The sequence below is a fragment of the Hemibagrus wyckioides genome, linkage group LG09 (genome assembly GCF_019097595.1).
Source record: "Hemibagrus wyckioides isolate EC202008001 linkage group LG09, SWU_Hwy_1.0, whole genome shotgun sequence".
In the NCBI taxonomy this organism is placed as follows: Eukaryota; Metazoa; Chordata; class Actinopteri; order Siluriformes; family Bagridae; genus Hemibagrus; species Hemibagrus wyckioides.
This window is the reverse complement of record NC_080718.1, coordinates 18,883,787-18,905,663: the sequence shown is the minus strand read 5'-3', so window position 1 is coordinate 18,905,663 and position 21,877 is coordinate 18,883,787. Positions and strand designations below refer to the sequence as shown.

Sequence of the window (21,877 nt, the reverse complement as noted above, 5' to 3'; positions counted from 1 at the left end):
CCTTTTCAGGTGTTTTGAGGTAATTAGCTGATTAGGGTGTGACACCATGACTTTCCAGTATTGAACTTTTTCACAATATTCTAATTTTCTGAGACACAGAATGTTGGGGTTTTCCTTATCTGTAAGCCATAATCATCACAATTTCAAGAAATAAAGGCTTGAAATATTTCACTCTATGTGCAAATGGGTTTCACTTTCTGAACTGAGTGACAAAAAATATTGACCTTTTTCATTATATTCTAAATTTTGAGATGTACCTGTACACATCTATGTGTATCCACTCATGCACATTTCAGTCAAATGGTCTGTAAATGAAGACTGGTCAGAAAAAAAAAATCTAACCTGCTTTAAAACCCAGCTACACAACTGTAGCTGTACAATCACCCAACAGCAACACTGCTTTAACAAAGAGTTATATATATTTCCACAATTCATTTACACCATTTTAATATGCATTTACACCATTGTCCAGGCTCCTCCCCCCTGTGTGCAATGCGTTGTGGGCAATATTACCCGTTAGAGTGTGCATTGTTCTGCACTTTGAATTTCTACCGGAAGTAGTAGACCATCCAGGAATTTTTGGAATACTCTTTTCAGTATACTACGATTTGGGGCATACTAATTCTATTTTTGAATACTATATAGGACACATAGTATGAGAATTTGGACACAGCATACCTTTTTGTGTGTTAACTAACATCATTACCAATGCGTTGGTGGTGTATATGCAAAGCATATCTTCGTCCATTTTGTCAGCAATTGATCAACTGAGTTCAAAAAATTATGGAAAACCACTGAACTTTACAACATGTGACGCTACAAGAGTAAAAAAAATCATCCTCTGATTAATGTAACTACTTTCTACTCAATGACCTTGACAGAAATGTAGTGGAGTAAAAGTAGAGTATTTGTCTTTCAAATGGAGTGAAGTTAAAGTAAAAAGTATCCAGAAAAAATAATACTCAAGTAAAGTACAGGTACTCAAAAAGTGTACTTAAGTAGAGTACTCAAGTAAATGTACTTCTTTACTGTCCACCTCTGCATAGTTAGCTCCAAAATGCATGTTTTTTTTGTTTTTTTACGTCTACAAAGCGAAAAGAAGAATGAGAACGATAACCTCGTGACAACACAACAAACGAAAAGGGATCAAACGGATTCTCAACACCCCACGTGTTTAAAAAGCTGAAATACTTAAATCATTATTAAAAAAGACAAATTCTGAAAACTAGACGTGAAATACTTACCACAGATACTTACCATAGATACTTAGCAAACATCATGGATATGAGGTGATGAACATGAGATGATGACTATATATATATATATATATATATATATATATAAAATCAGTGACGGGCCGTGCATTTCACACCTAGGCCTTCACTTGTGTCCATCCTGAATTAATCCACCTCTATACCATCATTATGATGCCACCATGGGTGTCGCTAGGCCATTTTCTACTCAGCCCTCCTAAAATTCTGCATAAATTGTACACAAATTCGTGATCGCCTCAGTCCCCTTTAAATTTCTCATGAAAACGGCGGCAGACTTCGGCTCCTCCACATCTTTCAGCGCGTTCTTCAATCTGCAGACCGCGGCGTCGCAGAGCGAGCATCAGAGGACAAGTGTGTGTGTGTGTGTGAGATCGGGAAGACTCGTATTTGGCTTGTTCAGTACTCAAATGTTATACACATCTATGCAATACAGTGGAAGACTGCAATAGGTTTACCATCCTACCCTGTTAGTCAAACCTTTATTTTATTTATTTATTTTTTACTATTATACCCTCATCAGGGGCTGAGCCCCACTTAAATGAAAACTCTAGAATCGCCCCTGGACGCCACGGCAATAGATACTAATCAACTGTTAAATAACAAAGTAAAAAAGAAATTAGGCTATAGTATTTCACAAGGAATAGTCCATTTTATTACGGTTACTTTTCTCAAAAAAGACATTGTTGATGAAGTATGCAGCAAACTGCAATCTCCAGAGGACGCAGCAAATATAGAAACAATGCAGCGCAACCAAGCAGCGCAACCAAGAGAAAATCTATGAAATGTAGAGAATAGACTATTGGGAATCATTTAATACACATTCATGGAAAAATATATATTAAATATATTAAAATGCAAGTTCGGTGATTCAGATCACTGCTGTTTAGGGCAGCAGAAAAGGCCTTGCTGGCCCTGACGGTCCACCACTGCAATCTATACCTCGTGACTTGTCATTTTTCATTTGTTTAAGTGTCATATCAATTTCAGATAAAGTTCATTCACCATCAATTAAAAGTTTGTCTTCCTCATTTAATTTTTGAATATTTTCAAGTCCACCTCCAGGTGGATTCATGCATATCTATTGTGTCAGCTTCAGGAGTGTGAAGCTGTGAAAGTTTATTGACATTTTTATTAGTTTCTTGGGCACACTGGAGCACAGCTAAAACTCAGTTTCTTAAAACAAAGAATTGAATTGTCTTGAGCCCAAAGGGAAAGGAAAGTCCACTTGAATTCCCTGACTTCCAAACACAAAGTGGACTGAGGGTGAAATGATTTGGCAACAAATTTCTGATGAATTCCTGAATTATAAATCAGTCACCTGAGACACTACTGGTCTGTAAAAATATATGTATCTGTGAACTCCATTTACACCAGGCATAAATACAAGAACCATATTCTGCAGTGGCTACAGAGTGTGAACTTCTCTGACAATTAACCTGATATTATCTTTTTTGTTCTTTAAGAAAAATACAAAAAGCGTTGCTAGTTTCCAATAATTCTCTGAGTAGGGTAAAAGTAGAAGTACTCCTAAAATCTTTAATACAAGTAAAAGCTGTTTTAAGGCTATTTGTAGGTTGTACACAATTAAATGAATCTTTAACAGCACAGTCACACTGGATAACAGACACAACAACTGCAGTAGAAAATGAAAAAAGTCCAAAATTTATTAAAAAACCCAACAGACGGATATGAAGAAGATAAAGCAGTTTTACTATCCATTATCCCCTGATGTGCAGGCACACTGGTCAGCCTCAGGAACAGGAGTCAGGATGATGATGGTGGATGGAAAATAGTGTAATTAGTATCAGAAGATTTATGAGGTATTATTTCATTCAAGTGTATCAGTTAAAGTTAGACAGAATATGTTGATAATAGGTCTTAGTGACATGTGTTTTGAATAAGCGTGACACTCATAGGTTTGACCAGAATTTAGGACACAAGAGGCAGCTAGCAGACATTTCCATTTACGTTACTGGCATTTGGCAGACGTTCTTATCCAGAGCGACTTACATTTTATCTTATTTTATACAACTGAGTAATTAAACGCATTGAGGGCCTTGCTCAGTGGCCCAACAGTGGCAGCTTGGTGGACCTGGGATTCAAACTCACAACCTTCTGATCAGTAGTCCAACACCTTTTTCTTCCCTTTCCAGTGATTTCATCTCAGTACACACACACACACACACTTTTGCAGGTTTTTCCAGCATTTCACACAGTAACATGGCTGTTGTTTTAGAAAAATACTGATATGGAATACAGCAATACTGTACTCTTTTTACTGTGTAATTATTTGAGAAACAAATGAGAAATGTTCATGTTTTGTTATAAAAAAGACACTTGAGACACATTTGTATTAAACCAAAAAATAATGTATTAACTATTTACAAGCAATGACAAACTGTACACTTATTACAGATATTTCAGATAATAATTTAAAATTTTATACCACAACACTACCATGAGATAACTTAAAAGTAAAATCTAAATCTTAAAAATATAATATTTACATATTTACAACAATGCAAAATTCAACATCAATACAAATTATATTTATTTATTAATATAAATTAGGATAAAACACTAACTAAATAAACAAAATTAACATTATAAAAATCCGATAGATTTAATACAAAAAAAATGCAAATGCAAAATACAAAAAAAACCTAGATGCTATAACTACTTTAATCATACTACAATTATATCATTCAAATGATTTACATTCATAGATTGTGCTAGAGATGGAGGTAAGAATCCTCTGGATGCCTGTGAACACAACAAACGAAAAGGGATCAAGCGGATTCTCAACACCCCACGTGTTTAAAAAGCTGAAATACTTAAATCATTTTTAAAAAAGACAAATGCTGAAATCTAGAGGTGAAATACTTACCATAAATACTTACCATAGATACTTACCATAGATACTTACCATAGATACTTACCATAGATACTTAGCAAACATCATGGATATGAGGTGATGAACATGAGATGATGACTGAGCTTTTTGAACTTACAGCTCTCTCATGTAAATAGAAATCAACCGAACGGGGAATCGGACGATCCTCCTGATGAAATCCACCTCCCCATCCTGATCCACATGCTGCCGTCTACTCGGAGGGGCTTCTTCCTCGTCATCCTCTTTGTCCCTCCTCCTCCTTATGCCCTGGCGTGGGACAGGAATTGTCATCATGGCACGAACATACGGTTGACCAGCCACTATGTGGCGGGGGTTAATCCGGACATGAGGCAGGGGCAGAGGAACAGTTGAAGGTTGTGGATTCCCTGAAGGTGGTGGCCTCCTCAAAGAGGATGGACTCCTTACTGGGGATGGTCTCCTCACAGGAAATGGGTTTCTGCGAGGGGATGGGCTCCTCACAGGGAATGGGGTCCTGGGAGGGGATGGGCTCCTTACAGGTGATGGCCATGGGGTCCTGAGAGGGGATGAGTTCCTCACAGGTGACGGGGTCGTGAGAGGGGATAAGCTCCTCACAGGTGACGGGGTCGTGAGAGGGGATAAGCTCCTCACAGGTGACGGGGTCGTGAGAGGGGATAAGCTCCTCACAGGTGACGGGGTCGTGAGAGGGGATAAGCTCCTCACAGGTGACGGGGTCGTGAGAGAGGATGCGCTCCACACAGGTAATGGGGATGGGCTCCTGAGAGGGGATGGGCTCCTCACAGGTGATGGGGTCCTGGGAAGGGATGAGCTCCACACAGGTGATGGGGACCTGGGAAGGGATGAGCTCCACACAGGTAATGGGGATGGGCTCCTGAGAGGGGATGGGCTCCTCACAGGTGACGGGGTCGTGAGAGAGGATGCGCTCCACACAGGTAATGGGGATGGGCTCCTGAGAGGGGATGAGCTCCACACAGGTGATGGGGACCTGGGAAGGGATGAGCTCCACACAGGTGATGGGGACCTGGGAAGGGATGAGCTCCACACAGGTGATGGGGACCTGGGAAGGGATGAGCTCCACACAGGTGATGGGGATGGGCTCCTGAGAGAGGAGGAGCTCCTCACAGGTGACGGGGTCGTGAGAGAGGAGGAGCTCCTCACAGGTGACGGGGTCGTGAGAGAGGAGGAGCTCCTCACAGGTGACGGGGTCGTGAGAGAGGAGGAGCTCCTCACAGGTGACGGGGTCGTGAGAGAGGAGGAGCTCCTCACAGGTGACGGGGTCGTGAGAGAGGAGGAGCTCCTCACAGGTGACGGGGTCGTGAGAGAGGAGGAGCTCCTCACAGGTGACGGGGTCGTGAGAGAGGATGAGCTCCTCACAGGTGACGGGGTCGTGAGAGAGGATGAGCTCCTCACAGGTGACGGGGTCGTGAGAGAGGATGAGCTCCTCACAGGTGACGGGGTCGTGAGAGAGGATGAGCTCCTCACAGGTGACGGGGTCCTCATAGGTGATGGGGATGGGGTCCTGAGAGGCGATGGGCTCCTCACAGGTGATGGGGTCCTGAGAGAGGATGGGCTCCTCACAGGTGATGGCCATGGGGTCCTGAGAGGGGATGGGCTCCTTACAGGTGATGGGCATGGGGTCCTGAGAGGGGATGGGCTCCTTACAGGTGATGGGCATGGGGTCCTGAGAGGGGATGGGCTCCACACAGGTGATGGGGATAGGCTCCTGAGAGGGGATGGGCTCCTCACAGGTGATGGGGTCCTGGGAAGGGATGAGCTCCTCACAGATGACGACCATGGGGTCCCGAGAGGGGATGGGCTCCACACAGGTGATGGGGTCCTGAGAGAGGATGGGCTCCTCACAGGTGATGGGGTCCTGAGAGGGGATGGGCTCCTCACAGGTGATGGCCATGGGGTCCTGAGAGGGGATGGGCTCCTCACAGGTGACGGGGTCCTGGGAAGGGATGAGCTCCTCACAGGTGACGGCCATGGGGTCCTCAGAGGGGATGGGCTCCACACAGGTGATGGGGTCCTGAGAGAGAATGGGCTCCTCACAGGTGACGACCATGGGGTCCTGAGAGAGAATGGGCTCCTCACAGGTGACGACCATGGGGTCCTGAGAGAGAATGGGCTCCTCACAGGTGACGACCATGGGGTCCTGAGAGGGGATGGGCTCCTGGGAAGGGATGAGCTCCTCACAGGTGACGACCATGGGGTCCTGAGAGGGGATGGGCTCCTCACAGGTGATGGGGTCCTGAGAGGGGATGGGCTCCTCACAGGAGATGGGGATGAGCTCCAGAGAGGGGATGGGCTCCTCACAAACGTCTCCCTCCGTGTTCCTGTGTCAAAGAAGATGAACAAACAATGCGACACATTTAAAAAGACCTCATAAAAAGAAGCAGAAACCCTTTTTAATAGCACTGTGTATGTTTAGAAAAGCAAGAAAACCTCCCTATCAAAACAAGAAGTATTTACACAAGTTATATTACTGTAATCGTCCTATAACAGTGCAGTACAGGTTTTTTTAAGTATTTACATTCTGCATTTATAGGTGTTACGCTATCACGGCTTCACTGTTAGTCACTCTGGTCACTTATCTCAATGCTCAAAATGATTTCCCCCAAAATAATGCAGATTAAACTACATTTCTATTACAGTGTGCTTCTTTTATTAGTTCCTTACTCCAGTGGTTCACCTCCCCTTTGTGTCCATTTGTGTCTCCTCTCAGAAATTCGCCCTTTATCGTAAATGACACTACTCCTAACTATTTTATTCAGCACGGCTATAAACAAAGCCTTGCTGAAACAAACAGCTTGATATTTTTGCCTAAGCTGCACTCTACATTGCCACACAAGATCCATTTATTTCTACCGATTAGTTTTGTTCAGCTAGCTGCCTTTCCTCACAGCCCCTTTCTCTCTCCGCTTCAACAACTCGACAAACAGGGACAATGAAAAACCGTTCAAATAATAAAATAGATCATGTTATTGTAAACATTTTAACTTGTTCTATTCACTTATTTAAAATAAACCATAAACACTGAAAAACAATAACTTAGCTACATGCTAACTAGCCGACTGGCTAATCTTTGATAACACTCCTCGGCTTGACTTAATAAAATTTAGTAAGCGTTAAATAAACATTCCGACTTTTATAAAAAGCTGATTTTAACATATCTGAAAACATTAACACTGTTTATTTCTTCCCTGCTCGTTTCACTGGAGTCTGCCGCTTTGTCCGCTAGCTTTAGCATAATGATCATGTACATAAAGCGATTAGCAAAATATCTATTAGCCGAACACATTTTCTCCAAATCATCTAACCAAATAAAACGATATTCCCGATTGCGGTTTTTTTTGTAATACCGCGGTGTTTAAAAGACTTTATACTTAAGAGAAAAAGATAAAAGTCAGTAACTCACCGTTCCAGGGGTCGTCCAGTCCGCTCCATCCGGGCTCGGGCTCCACATCCTGGTGCTGCTGAAGCGAGGCTGAAGTGAAGTTCATCATCGCTGCTGTAGAGTCGGTGTAGGAGTCAGGTCCAATAGCGGAGTAATAAGAAATCCTAAACAGGCTTGTAGCAAAAATCACAAAGGATAATCCAAGTGCGAGCTTCTCAACCACAACACCTTAGCGTTTAAAAGGAAACACAGTTTAAACACAAACATTACCTAATGTGTTCTGTGACGCTGCAGAGTTAGGCGCATGCGCAGTGATTCCCCTCACTCTCAAAAAAAACATGGCCGTCTATCTCGAAATATCTGAGCAAATACTTTTAAATACTTTTTCACAGCACTGTACACACACACACACATATATATATATATATATACATATAGTAATACCTTGACTTACGAGTTTAATTCGTTCTGTGACCGAGCTCGTAACTCAATTTGCTCGTATATCAAATCAAATTTCTCCATTAAAATGAACTGAAATGCTATTAATCCGTTCCAGCCCCCCAAAAACCACACCAATTTTTGTTACGTGTTTTTTTAAATAAGAAAAATGTACTTCATAAATAACAAATAATGTATAAAACAATAATAATACATAATAAAGGAGAATGTAAAGAAATAAACTGGTTTTATTAAGTGTATTTACGCTGAAGATCAGACGAAGATGCTGGCGGAGGTGGAGGAGATTGGCGGAGGAGGGTTTTTCCATTTCGTGCTCTATCGCTTAACTTACTCGCTACACACTTAATGCTACAATTAATTGCTAAATTTAACTTACACACTATGCTACACTTTATCGCTAAACTTAATTGCTACTTTTTTTTTTCACTTCACTTCACATCTTCTTCACTGACTTTTGCCTTTTTCGCCACACTTTCCTCGCTTTCATTTGCAGGGCGTTTCAATAAAAACCTGTCCAAGGAGGTTTGTTTCTTCCTCCCTTTCAAAATGTTTGGAAAATAAGTGAGGCAAGCGTCGTTACACAGCGCCAACACACGACCTGGACCGACCGCTCGCTGGGCGACCGAGTGGCGGGTGGCGTGAGCTCGCTCGCTCGTAACTCAGATCTCGGCTCGTATCTTAAAGCAAAAAATCGACCGAGCGACGGCTCGTATCTCGGAAAACTCGTAAGTTGAGTCACTCGTAAGTAAAGGTTTCACTGTATATTTATATATATATATATATATATATATATATATATATATATATATATATATATATATATACATACATATATATATATGCATTATATATATATGCAGAGCGAGCATCAGAGGACAAGTGTGTGTGTGTGTGAGATCGGGAAGACTCGTATTTGGCTTGTTCAGTACTCAAATGTTATACACATCTATGCAATACAGTGGAAGTAGTCAAACCTTTATTTTATTTATTTATTTTTTACTATTATACCCTAATTGGGGGCTGAGCCCCACTTAAATGAAAACTCTGAAATCGCCCCTAGACGCCACGGCAATGAATACTAATCAATCCATTTTATTACGGTTACTTTTCTCGACATTCTTGATGAAGTATCTCCGGAGGACGCAGCAAATATAGAAACAATGTATATGGGCGGGTATAAGCTACGGGCGACTGCACTATTGATTCTGAAGGCCCTAAGGCAGATTTTCACTCTAGGAACACGATGACAGCCACTGGCTGAAATATGATTGGATAAATACTCTTATCATAAATATACACTACTGGAAGCAGCGCAGTGATTCCCCTCACTCTCTCTTTAAAAAAAACATGGCTGTCTATCTCTAAATATCTGAGCAAATACTTTTTCACAGCACTTTACCAAGTTCAAGTTTTCCATCCTACACTGTTAGTCAAACCTTTATTTTATTTATTTATTTATTTATTGTGTATTATACCCTCATTGGGGGCTGAGCCCCACTTAAATGAAAACTCTAGAATCGCCCCTGGACGCCACGGCAAACCGTTAAATAACAAAGTAAAAAAGAAATTAGGCTACAGTATTTCACAAGGAATAGTCCATTTTATTACGGTTATTTTTCTCAAAAAAGACATTTTTGATGAAGTATGCAGCAAATATAGAAACAGTGTATATGGGCGGGTCGCTGCCTCTGACTACTCCAATTATCCAGTCAAAGATGGGGAAATTGCTGACGTAATCGTATGCCTGCTAAATGGCCCCAGTGACGCCAACTCGAAATCTGATTGGTTAATGGAACAGTTTCATTGCCACTTATTTTAAGCTACAGGGGCCTGCACTATTGATTCTGAAGGCCTTACGGCTGGGCAACACATGATGTCAGCCACTGGCTGAAATATGATTGGATAAATAATCTTATCGTAAATATACACTACTGGAAGCAGCGCAACTGAGAGAAAAGCTATGAAATGTAGAGAATAGACTATTGGGAATAATTTAATACACATTCATGGAAAAATATATTAAAATGCAAGTCAATGATTCAGATCAAAGGCCTTGCTGGCTCTGAGAGTCCACCACTGGCTTTGGGCAATGTTCTGCTGGGAAACCTTGGGTCCTGTCATCCATGTACATGTTGCTTTGACCCATACCACCTACCTAAGCAATGTTTCATACCATGTACACCCTTTCATGGAAACGGTATTCCCTGATGGCTGTGGCCTCTTTCAGCAGGGTAATGCGCCATGCCACAAAGCAAAAATGGTTCAGGAATGGTTTAATGAGCACAACAATGAGTTTGATGTGTTGACTTGGCCTCCAAATTCCCCAGATCTCAATCCAATCGAGGATCTGTGGGATGTGCTGGACATACAAGTCTGATTCATTGAGGCCCCACATCACAACGAACAAGACTTGAAGGATCTCCTGCCAACATCTTGGTGCCAGTTACCACAGCACACCTTCAGGGACGTGGAGTCCATGCCTCAATGGGTCAGGGCTGTTTTGGCAGCAAAAAAGGGAGCAACACAATATTAAGCAGGTAGTCATAATGTTATGACTGATCAGTGTACAAATGCTATACAAAAAAAACCCAAAAACATAAAAACACATTTTTAATGTATTTTTTTTTTAGATAGGATCCTTTCCAATCAAACCAACACCATATAATCAGAATCACTGTTCCCATGTTTTTCAATGAATACCAGTGGACATTACTTATGTTTATAAAAACTGCTATCCAAAAGTATTAGCTATATTTTAAACAAGCCCAAGGTTTCACAATAAACATGCAGAGCATTATTATTATTATTAAATATCAAAAAGTTACTCATGTTCATTGTAATGTATTTGGTGGCTTAGGAAAAGCCTTCACATGGTGAAATTATGACATTTTCTAACTGCAGTTCTGAAAACTACATGTTTTGTCAGTTGAAATCTTTCCCTTTTGCATAGATCTCAATCACAAGGACAGTTTTCCGATAAAAGTGAAAAAGGAGAAAATTGCATTTAAATATTCTACTTCAGTTCCACTGACAGCAACCCACTGTCTAAAAGGATAATTTTGCAGCTTGCATTTATATAATTTACAAACTGAACCTATTATATTACATCCAGTTCACCATAGCAGGTGATCCAAGTCAAGCTTTCTCTCCAGATGGCAAGGTTATAAAGTACATAAAATGTATGTCATTGAGGTAAAATGTTGTAAATGTCAAAGCATGTTATTGGCTTAAAAAGCCAACATTGTTCAGAATAAGATTTTTAATCATTTTTGACATTTTGTCACTATTCAGAAACAGAAAACGCCACTCATTATACATCTGTCAAAGCATATTTCCACTCCAAGGATGTAGTCATCATTTAGAACATGCAAACATTCCAGCTATACAAATAAAAAAAGTAAAAAAAACTGATTAATCCCAAGAATGGATAAATACATACCTGCCTGGAAACAGCAACAGCTTGTCCATGAGGCACCATATACAGCAGAAGCTCAACAAATCTACTTCATAAAGTCCTCAGTCACAAATCTATACATTTTAAATTCAGTTGAAAGACTGATTTATTAGTACAATGATTTTTTTTGCTTGTTAGAAAAGTATAAACCAATGTTCTATTGATTTGTTCTTTGTATATGTTGCACAATCACTAGGCAACATGCTCACTTTGCCCCATAGAGTTATTTGAAACAGCAAAGATAACATAATAGAGAGCCACTGGGCAGGAATCACATTTCCCCATGTTAAGGAAGCAAAACAAAGGATGAGTTAATGAGAGGGTTGCCTGATTAGGCTACTTTTAAAATACTCTGTGGCCAGATTCAAACCTGTTATTAACATGCATCCTGGATGATCCGATAAGTCTGATAAGTGGAAAGCTTCAAAAGTTTAAAAGCACACTGCGATCTGACCATATAACAGAAGCATCTTGATACGTCCTGGATAGCAGCAAAGGACATAATCAACTACATCACTGCCTTTTGTCAGAAAACATGTAATCAATGAAGATTGTTTGGAAATTGTGCTTAATGACCGAGTTCTCCAATGCTAGGCTAATGGATAATGGTGATGCTATAAAAGCAGAATTTAAAAAAAAAAAAAAAAAAAATATTATATATATATATATATATATATATATATATATATATATATATATATATATATATATATATATACTTTTTTGTTGTCTCATCTCTGGTTCTTCTCTGGGTCACTCATTTGAAAGAGCCTGTACAGGCACATAAGAGAACATTACAGACTGAAAAACAAATATAATATAAGGCAGAAATCATACATGAAATCTGATCACAAGTGGTAACAGAAAGTATTCAAATCTCTTTGGATGTCCACTGGTTCATTTGAGATGTCAAATTCAAATGTAAACAGGTATTAACAAATAGAGTTTAACAGGTCTAGCAAATACAGTTAAATATAATAAACTGCCAAAAAAGGTCACTGTGTAAACGCTGACAGTGTGTCTATGACCTACAGGAGTGTTTCTATTTTAAGATACATTGCAAAGACAGTGGGAGGAAAAAGGGGTTACAGAGTGGATAATGATCATACATCAGAAATGTGTGTGCACCACAGTGACCTTGTTTCCCCATACAAAGACTGAGAAAAATAAGAAGAAAAATGTGTCTCCCTTTTCCATTGCTCACATTTTTCTTGGCTAGTTTCAGGTCTTTTCAGGATTGGAAACACTTGTGCTGTATTGAACTCAGTTAAACAAAAGTATGACTAAACTATGCAAAGCAAGTGCATTTTGGATGCTTGTATGTTGTCAACTCTAAACCGCCTGTTACGTGGTTACTCTAAAAATAAAAATACAGTAGATAGAAGTCTACAGCAAATATCAAGTGTGATCATCTCCTGAATTCTCTTTGAGGCTGTTGTTGTAAATGTCATTCTGTCCTAACAAAATCTATGATCATGAGATGCTCGAGCCTGGAAGAAACTTTACTGACTAAGATACACTACAGTGTCGGTCTTTTCAGCCACAAACTTCAACTGAATTTGACCAGGCCAATCAGTTAGCCATAAAATGGCACAACTTCTTTGTAACTGTACCCTCAAAAATCTTATAGCCTTTCTACACATCTTAGTATTCCTGAAGACATTTTCTCAAGGGCTCTTAAAGACTGCAAGTGGTCTCATAAATATTCATAATCTCTGCTGTGCCCCCTCCCCTTCACACATTTTGAAACACTTATTTTCAGATGTGCATGCTGAATCACTGTATTTAAAGGATGAGACATTGACAATGACATGTCTAACAATGGAAACCCACCAGACGTAAGATCGGGGGAAATAGGAGTCTAAAAAGCTAAAAAAAAATTTAATAGAAAAGTCTGTATTATTAAAGAATAAATGAAGCGCATATATTAGTGTGAGAGTAGGATGAAAATTTGTGTTATTAAATACAAGCAGAAAAGAGAATACCATTTTTATATAGAAATCTTCTGTACATCTTTAATTCGGAGTATGCTGGAGAAGATCACTGTACTGTCAATAAAGCATTTCCATTTTCTTTTACAATCTTTACGTTGTTGTACTCAGCAACTCTCTAGAGTTAATATTCATATTCCAGAGACATTTTAATTGTACTATAAACAGCATTAAAATGAGAGGTTCCTGTAAAATAACCTCTCTTGCTGCCCCGATAATTTACCCTGAGAGCATTGCAGATCACCTATAAATACAAGAAATACAAAGAACAAGGGGGTAGTAAAGAAAAGGGTACTAGTATAGTGGTACACAACATAAATATTCGACATTTAGATAATATAAATGTATAAAATATTTTTTTATATAAAATGATGTTATGAAAAGATATATACACAAAATATTTTATGTGAAAAAAGACCACCCTTTAGAATGAACTATTAAAAAAACAAGCATGCATATATGTGTGAAACCAGAATGCAGAATTATTTTTTTTACACTTCTGCAGATGTTTGTGTGCGCATTTGTTCACAGAGCTGCTGCTGTCTCATGTGGTTAGGGAGTTTATGGCACCACTGGGACTTTGACCTTGTTCACCTCTGTGTTCTTCATGTGCGTGTGCTGTGTCATTTTGGCCTAAAGGGGAACATCATACGCAGCATTAGCAAAAACAACAGATGTGAACATAACCCCAAAAATCTTTACATTTCTGTAAGTTTCAGTAATTGTTGCATCATTCAGATGACAAAATACTAATTTTTCCAGAAAGCTACCTAAGCCTGACTTGTGACTAGTGATTTATGTGACAGGTTCCTAAGTGGAGTTCCTTAAGATTTAATTCTCCAAAGGTTTTTAATCAGGTGCTGCTAAGCCTGGTGCTGAAATAATTAAAAATGTTGTGGAAAACACTTTATGCCAAGTTGCTCCAAGCCAAAATGAATTTCTTTCAAAGGAGTATTAAAAGATGCAAATGAACCTCATGAGTTAGTCTTAGCAGTAGCGTTAGGTTTAGCATGAGCATGTTATATACTGCTTAATGTCTATCTGTGTATCCACAAAACCACCATCATTCTCTGCTCCTTACTGAGCTTCTTTACGGCATGCACGCTGCACAATATATCCACTGACAGCTTTTACTGATTGATTATATGATTTCTGACACCTTCAATAATCAGGACATTTATAGGAGAACAGTTTTCTCCCTCTGATCAGCTCGATTGGTTCAGCAGTCTGAGGGAGTGTGAGGGATGCAGTAAAAACTTCATAGGCATGATGTATTGCAGTTTTATAGAGAGAAATAAAAGAATCATGAGCAAGGAGAGGTATTGTAAAATTGATTTGTGAATGCAAGCTCCTACCATGGCACGGAGATGTTGAAAGGTGTGACTTCAAGAGCTAGCATGAAAAAATAAAACAAAGTAGTAAAACCAATGAAAGACTTAGTGAATAAATAATCGTGTAAATTAGTTGAGAATAGTAAGATTCAAATAGAAACTGCAATACCTCAGCATTGTATTTATCCAGCTGCTCTAGCTGTTCACGTTGGACTGTCTGGAGCTGATCAAGCTCTTTGGACTGGTTCAAGGCAAGCTTTCGATACACATGAGAAATTATTTAACACAAATGAAACAAATCGTTAAATTCGTCCATTTGCTTCATGAGACTTATATATACTTGTATATACCTTTTTTCTTTCTATAAGAAACTTTCTGGTATTGTTGCTGTTCAGTTCTCGAACCCTCCTGTAGACACAAAATGGCCAAAAACAAAATGAGAAAGTTCAAATCAAAGATTTACATTAATGAGCTCCTGCTAATACTTTATTGTTTTTATAATAACAGCTTATTCACAGGGATTGTATGGCAGATGATCCAAATAATCTAAGGTTAATAATGCTGTTGTTCTTTGGCTGCTCCCTGTTTGGGGTCACCGAAGAGGATCATCCAATATTTATATATTTATTTTGGCACAGGTTTTATGCCAGATGCCCTTCCTGATGCAACCCTCCTATTGTATCCAGGCTCGGGACAGGCACTGATAAGTAACCCCTCAGTGGCTGGGTTCCTGCCTGGGAATTGAACCTGGGCTGCAGTGGTGAGAGCATGGGATGCCGCAACTGGACCACCGGGGAACAATCTAAGGTTAATAATTAATAGATGCTGAGCTTGTTAAGTTTTCTGTTCTTGGATGTTTGTTTAACATTTATAGAAGTCTCCAGTGTCAGCAGTCTGTAATGTGTTTTTGTGCTGGCAGAAAATTGAAATGCAGATGTTCAAAAAAAATTAATTGACTAAATTAATTGAATAAAATGTTATTATTATAGCATATATAGGTATTATAAGAAAAGAATCAACTCTGACAGTAATTATTTCCATATTATGCATTATGAATACATTTATGCAGCAGACTTCATGCATGCTAACCATTTATAAACACTGAAGTGCACTAAATCACAAGTTTGGCACAAATAATCCTTTTGTGGCTATCCAGGGCTGCTTGGGACACTCTCATTAACAGAGCCATTACCGTTCTCTCTCAGCCTTGTTTTTGATGCTTTTGTCTTGACTGATGGCTTTACTGTTCTCCATTGATGACTTTGCTTGGTTAGCTCTCATCTCCTTACTCTGTCTGGATGAAAACACAAACAAGCAACAAATGGAGTCATTTGTTAGATCAGGAGTATCATCGGAAGAGAATATAATACCAACTTGCCGTAGGACATCCAGTTTCCATTAACATTCTATGCTGCGGTTTATGGATAATGTTTTCTACCCTATCCCCTAATAAATGAGTCTGCAGTGAAGAGGGAAGTGATGTATGGTTCATAAAAGCATAATATATAAAATTGGCAAGACAACTTAAGAAGATTCATACAACATGATAAAACAGAGTTGCCATCTATTTCAGTGTTTAGTATTTTAGTGTTTTAATGAACTACAACCCGGGAGTGAGAATCCTGAACAAAATCCTGAGGTTCAAAGTCGAAGGCAACCTTGTTTTGTGAAAAACACACCCACAGAAAGCATGAACAGAGAAGAGACCCCAAAGTAAAGGGGCTGACCTGAGGCTATTTGGAACTGTAGGGAGGCATGAGGCCATCTCCAAGTTTGTGAATAAATGAAGAAACCCAGGGATACGTCTTACACGAGGTACATTTGCAATGGTGCAGTATCTTAGCAACTTAGCACTTAGAATTGACTGAAAAATGTTAAATATACATCACAGCATTGATATTCAGCTTGAACAAGAAAGTTCAGTAATACTATAGTCCATACTTTGAAGTGGGTAGAGCACATTTGAATGAGAAACATTAGCAGTCCTGGTGGTGAGAGAAAAAGAACTTCTAATACCCTTCTTAAAGGTACCATAATGCCCTTTCGAGTGGTACTTCATTTGAAGAACATACCACTGAGGTAACCCTATTTACATTAATAGCTCACCGCTCATGGAGGTATGTGAGCTGTTGTGTCTGCTGTTCCTGTGTTATAAGCATTAACTTTCTGAGTAGTTCACACTGCTGTAGCACATGCTGGTCACTGAGGTCCTGGATCTCAGCGTTATGTGTCTTCGTCGTCTCAGTCAATTCGTCTGCTTGAGCAGCGCCCATATTCTTCACCTGTTGCAACAGGACACAACAGTAGCTCACTGAGCACACAAGTGTTGTGTAAAGCGAAGAGCAATCTGCTGTGGACAGAAAGGAGCAAACAGAATTCTGCACCTTTATTTTGTAGTCTGTGGTAACGCTCTTTATCCTTCTCTCCATTTCACCTCTGGTTTCACAGTTATATTCGCTGAGGAGGCATGAAAAATTAAACACACCAAACAATATTAGAAATACATTCTGAACTACCCCATTATTCTTTTTACTTTTCAAGCTTTTCAGGGCATATTTTAATAATCAGATTGGTTTGGTATCAGTCTCAGAGGCATTATATAGCTAGGATAGTGGGCTCTGTGCTGGATATCGCTTCTTTATCGATCTACCTGACTTTCTTGCTACATCTCTCTAATTGTTTTTCCAGCACCCGCTTTTCCTTTTCATGTTGTGTCGCTATCTTGTCCACCTGAGTACAATGTGATCTCTGCAATGCAGTGTATGCCTGCAAGAGGAAGAAAGATCACGTTAAACATTAAGGACATTTTGTACTTTGCCTCATGTTCCTGAAACCACATCTCATGAACATCTTTTACAAAAGCAAGCACAATGTGTTCATAATGCACCCATAATCCAATTACCACAAATGAGAGAAAAAGGTCTTTAGTCACCTCTGCATGCTTTTTCGTCAATGCATTAACTTCCTTCAGCTGCTTTTTTACTAGCTTTAAATATGCCTGGAATTTAAGAGAAATAAAAAAATAATGCAGCGCATTACACGAACTAAAATAAAACTCAGAAGCAAACATTCACTGGCACCACAGAAAAATAAATTTCTTTGTACCTTCATTTGTTTCAGGTCATCAATGGTAACTTGAGGCATGTTTACAGGTTTAGGAGACACTGTTAACACAAGTAAAAAAAAAAAAAAAAAAAGTGTACGCAAAACTACATCCAAGGTGTCTTTAGTTTACATTTATTAATTATTCAAGGTCTCTTCAAATGTAGCTCCTAATTCACATATCATTAAAATGTCTAATTTGTGGAGAATAAGATAAAAGAGATTTCATGGAGCATCAGTATCATAAGAGAACAGCTTTCAACCTGAATTTTGCTTCTGCCTGAATTGTCCTACAGATTTGCGTCTCTAGATATGCAAGCTGAAATGCTGGCCTCAGTTTAACATGTATCCCTGACCTTGAGTTAGTGACCTGGATTATTCAGTTGACGTGTGCTGTCATGTCAAACTTCTCCAAAACATCAGGTTTCTTGAATCTGCCATTCACTCTTAACTTTAAAAGCACCTGCTAATATTAAGGTCATGGATTGGGTTAAGAAAAACAGAAAAGAAATGAAAGCAAAAGGGAACAAAAGTAGATATACCCCAAAAATACTTTAAAAAAAGAATGAAGAAGAAAAAGAGGTAGAAAGAGAGAGTGTATAGGTTTTAGATGGGAATTAGAGGACGAAGGCAGAACAAGGGTGAAAGAGACAGAGAGAGAAAGTTTTCAAAACAAATTGGATTGCACAAGAAAGAAAATGACAAAACACCTAGAAGATTAGAAGATAAATTTATGACAAATTAATGTACACACATCTATTGCTTTAATGAGAATTCCTGAATTCCGCAATTACCCAAGTCATCAAATCATGTAGCAACAGCACAATACACAAATGCCAGATACAGCTGGATAGCTAAATACTCCAATAAAGACCAGGCAATGTTTTTCCAATTTCCATCTGCCCAGCCGAGGCATTCTTGCAGGTCAGGAGTGGAACTCAATGTTGTCTTCAGCTCCTGTAGAACATCCTCCTTAAAGTTCAATGTGCTGTGTATTATTGGATGCTTTTCTGCTCACCACAGTTGTAAACAGAGGCTATTTGCATGACCATAGCATTCCTGTCAGCTCGGACCAGTCTAGTCAATTTCCTCTGCCTTCTCTGAATTACAAAGCATTTTTACCTGCAGAACTAAGATTTTTTTCTTATTTATTTATTTTTAGAATGCTATTCTTTCTAAACGCTGGGTATTGTTATCCATGAAAGTCCCAGGAGATCAGCAGTTGAACCAGGGCACTAACAACCATACCACAATATAAGTTACTGAGATCACATTGTTTTCTCCATTCTGATGTTCCAGGTGAACATTAAATAAAACTCTTGGCCTGTACTTGCATGATTTTATGTTGCACTAGACTGCTGCCAGACTGCTACCAGGATAACTACATAGATGAATGAATGACCAAGTGTACAGGTGTTCATTATCAGAGATTGTATATTAAGGCTCATAATTGGTAAAATGCATTTTTGGGCCAGTTCAGACTTTAAAGACCCACAGACACCCTGTGTATGATACAGTGAAACACAAAGAAATGCCTGCTGATTTAATACTAAAAGTATAGTCACAGTAGATGAATTGTATAATTTTGTACCATTTCTTGAGGAAACGTTCGGATTTGGTCCTGATGATGCATCTTGTTGCTCAGAACTTTTCTGAGGTGACACAGCCTTTAGATGATTTGTCTTTCCTCTTTTAGTTCTCTTCGGGCTGTCATTTGGCACCTCAGCTATCTCCCACTGCACACACAACCACAGAAATCAGTCTCATGCATGATTACACTTGCAGCAAAGACAGTTTTTAATCTCCATCACTTCATCAAAAAGTGACTCATTTTGACTAAACTGACTAAAAAATGAGTAATTTCTCATAGAAACTCAATGACAAAAGCTTTTATTCTTTACATACCCCCAAATGCTGCATATGAAATATAACAGTGTCTATTAGGTGACAGTGACATGCACAGGTGTCAGCTTTAATTGTAGAATATTGTGATATTTATAGTATTACTCTTTCAGAGGATCATACACATACTGAAGAAATGAACAGCGCAACTGCATAATAATTGCTAATGATTTAGCAATGTCTTTCAGCCTCACAATGACCAGCTCGAGCAGCATCTACAGCTCTATGTTGTCGCAATAGCAAATTCAAAAATAAACAGCAAACACAGAATAAACATCTTACATATATATTAAAAAACTTTAACCAAGTCAGGGTCATGATAGCTCAAGAGCCTCTCCCAGGAGTGCTAGCTGGGAGCAAATCCTGGATAGGATACCAGTATACTGCACCATACATTACACACTCAATCAAACCTAAAGGCTATTTAGCATAGACAGTACACCAACTGGCATGTTTTTAGGAGTCAGACTGAAACAAGAGAACCCAGAGGAGACCATCATGGAGACAGGAAGAGGATGCAAAAACAAAACTAAGACACTACACAAACCAGCTGTACGTCATGAACCCTTTGAACTGTAAAACATGGCAGTAAAGAGTTTAATTTATTACTGCAGGCAGAACAGAGAATAGTTATTACTATATAAATTTTATAGACAAAATATCAACAACTATAAACTGGACCATCCAAATAAATGGAAACAAAGGACGATGGTTTAGAAAATGTGTAAAGATTAACAACAATAACCTGCTGTTATATTGTATATAAAGTCGGTTAACAGACTGGTCACATGACAGGTTTTTGACTGTAGTATCCATAGTAGATTTTCCAAATAATGACAAATGAAGTGCTGTAATTTGTACACCCAATACAAAAGTAAACTCAATTATATTACACCTACTTATTGTTTCATTTAAAATCCACTGTGCTAGAATACTGAGGGAAGATAACAACTAATATTATAATAGTATAATTTTATAACTGAGCACAGTGTCGCTACTCAATTATTTAGAGCCCGCACAATATGTGCAGATAAATAAATAATGGAGCATCTCAATCAGCTCCCTACTTCAGTAAGGAATGGTCAGGGAGTCGAGCATTTTAATGGCTCTTTCAGTTGCAAAATCCTTCCACTGATCTTGCACTTTCGCAACCTAAACAATACCACAATAAACTGCAAAATCCAGGGCGCTACATCAATGCTCAATATGCCCCCTTACTGGAAATGGCATAATATCTTCTGAAACCTCTCAGATCGGCAAACTCTCAGCCAACTTTGTTCACAAACCTAGCATCTTCTTATTGCTGTGGAGCTCAAAAATAATACTTACAGTAGTGATTATATAAGACATTGTCTATACAGTTTGTTTGCATCTAACAACTTTTCAGCGTTTAATGTCTTATAAAATCCACTACCTAGTCTATGATCCTTGAATTCCCCTGACAGAAACTGTATTTCATAACATACTTTGACATTATTTTATGTTATTTAAAGAAATATACATCTTGCCTGTTGTTAATAAATCCCATTGCTGACATAAACAACGCAAGTACAAGGTCATGACGCAAGAAACTGAGTCATCAGTGTCACAATGTATAGTGAGCCAGGGTCCATACCAGTGTCTGAACTCACATATACAGTATACCGAGTCGTGACCTAGGGAGTTAAGAAAACTGATTGAGACACAACTACTTTCTTCTTGATTGTGTGGATATGTTTTTTTTCTTCTTACACTGTTAGCCTCTACAGTATATTATTATTAAAAAATATTATTTCTTGTTCTACTAATTAATGTTTAATTAATGTTCCCCTCTATATGTTGCAAATCATTGCAGGACATATTAATAGAGAAAATGATGAAATGAAAATGATTAAATGAAGAGTCAAACATTACCATACATTATTAATAGCAATTATCAATAGTAATTAAGAGTATTTATGGACATGCTCACCGTCTCAATGCCCATGGCTCTCATTTGGTCAGTTCTCTTTTCACAAATGGATAAAAACTTTTTCGGATCAGACAGTGCATCCACAATGGCTACAAAGATAAACACAAAGATTAAAAAGATATG

At 38.8% G+C, this 21,877-nt stretch overlaps 2 protein-coding genes across 5 annotated transcripts in view; both read right to left on the bottom strand.

The window, feature by feature from the left end:
- Nucleotides 1-4,501: 4,501 nt before the first annotated feature.
- On the bottom strand, nucleotides 4,502-7,773 carry LOC131359868 (cell surface glycoprotein 1-like). The gene is made up of 2 exons (XM_058400042.1): nucleotides 7,586-7,773; nucleotides 4,502-6,503 (listed from the first exon to the last, which is right to left on the bottom strand). The coding sequence occupies exons 1-2, from the start codon at nucleotides 7,612-7,614 to the stop codon at nucleotides 4,502-4,504; spliced, it is 2,031 nt and encodes a 676-aa protein (XP_058256025.1). The 5' UTR covers nucleotides 7,615-7,773.
- Nucleotides 7,774-12,201: 4,428 nt separating this feature from the next.
- Nucleotides 12,202-21,877, bottom strand: part of LOC131359389 (1-phosphatidylinositol 4,5-bisphosphate phosphodiesterase beta-4) — a 35,203-nt gene continuing 25,527 nt past the window's right edge. For 2 of the 4 annotated variants that reach the window (XM_058399251.1, XM_058399250.1), the window contains exons 27-38: nucleotides 21,755-21,843; nucleotides 19,493-19,637; nucleotides 17,905-17,963; nucleotides 17,732-17,797; nucleotides 17,450-17,565; nucleotides 17,184-17,256; nucleotides 16,906-17,081; nucleotides 15,992-16,093; nucleotides 15,150-15,207; nucleotides 14,969-15,055; nucleotides 14,824-14,860; nucleotides 12,204-14,101 (exon numbers count right to left, since the gene is read on the bottom strand). In XM_058399251.1, the coding sequence (XP_058255234.1) occupies nucleotides 14,013-14,101; nucleotides 14,824-14,860; nucleotides 14,969-15,055; nucleotides 15,150-15,207; nucleotides 15,992-16,093; nucleotides 16,906-17,081; nucleotides 17,184-17,256; nucleotides 17,450-17,565; nucleotides 17,732-17,797; nucleotides 17,905-17,963; nucleotides 19,493-19,637; nucleotides 21,755-21,843 (1,097 nt within the window). In that variant the 3' untranslated portion in view covers nucleotides 12,204-14,012. Of the gene's footprint in view, nucleotides 14,102-14,823; nucleotides 14,861-14,968; nucleotides 15,060-15,149; nucleotides 15,208-15,991; nucleotides 16,094-16,905; nucleotides 17,082-17,183; nucleotides 17,257-17,449; nucleotides 17,566-17,731; nucleotides 17,798-17,904; nucleotides 17,964-19,492; nucleotides 19,638-21,754; nucleotides 21,844-21,877 lie in introns of those variants that run through there. The other 2 variants (XR_009205776.1, XR_009205777.1) reach the window with 2 other exon arrangements.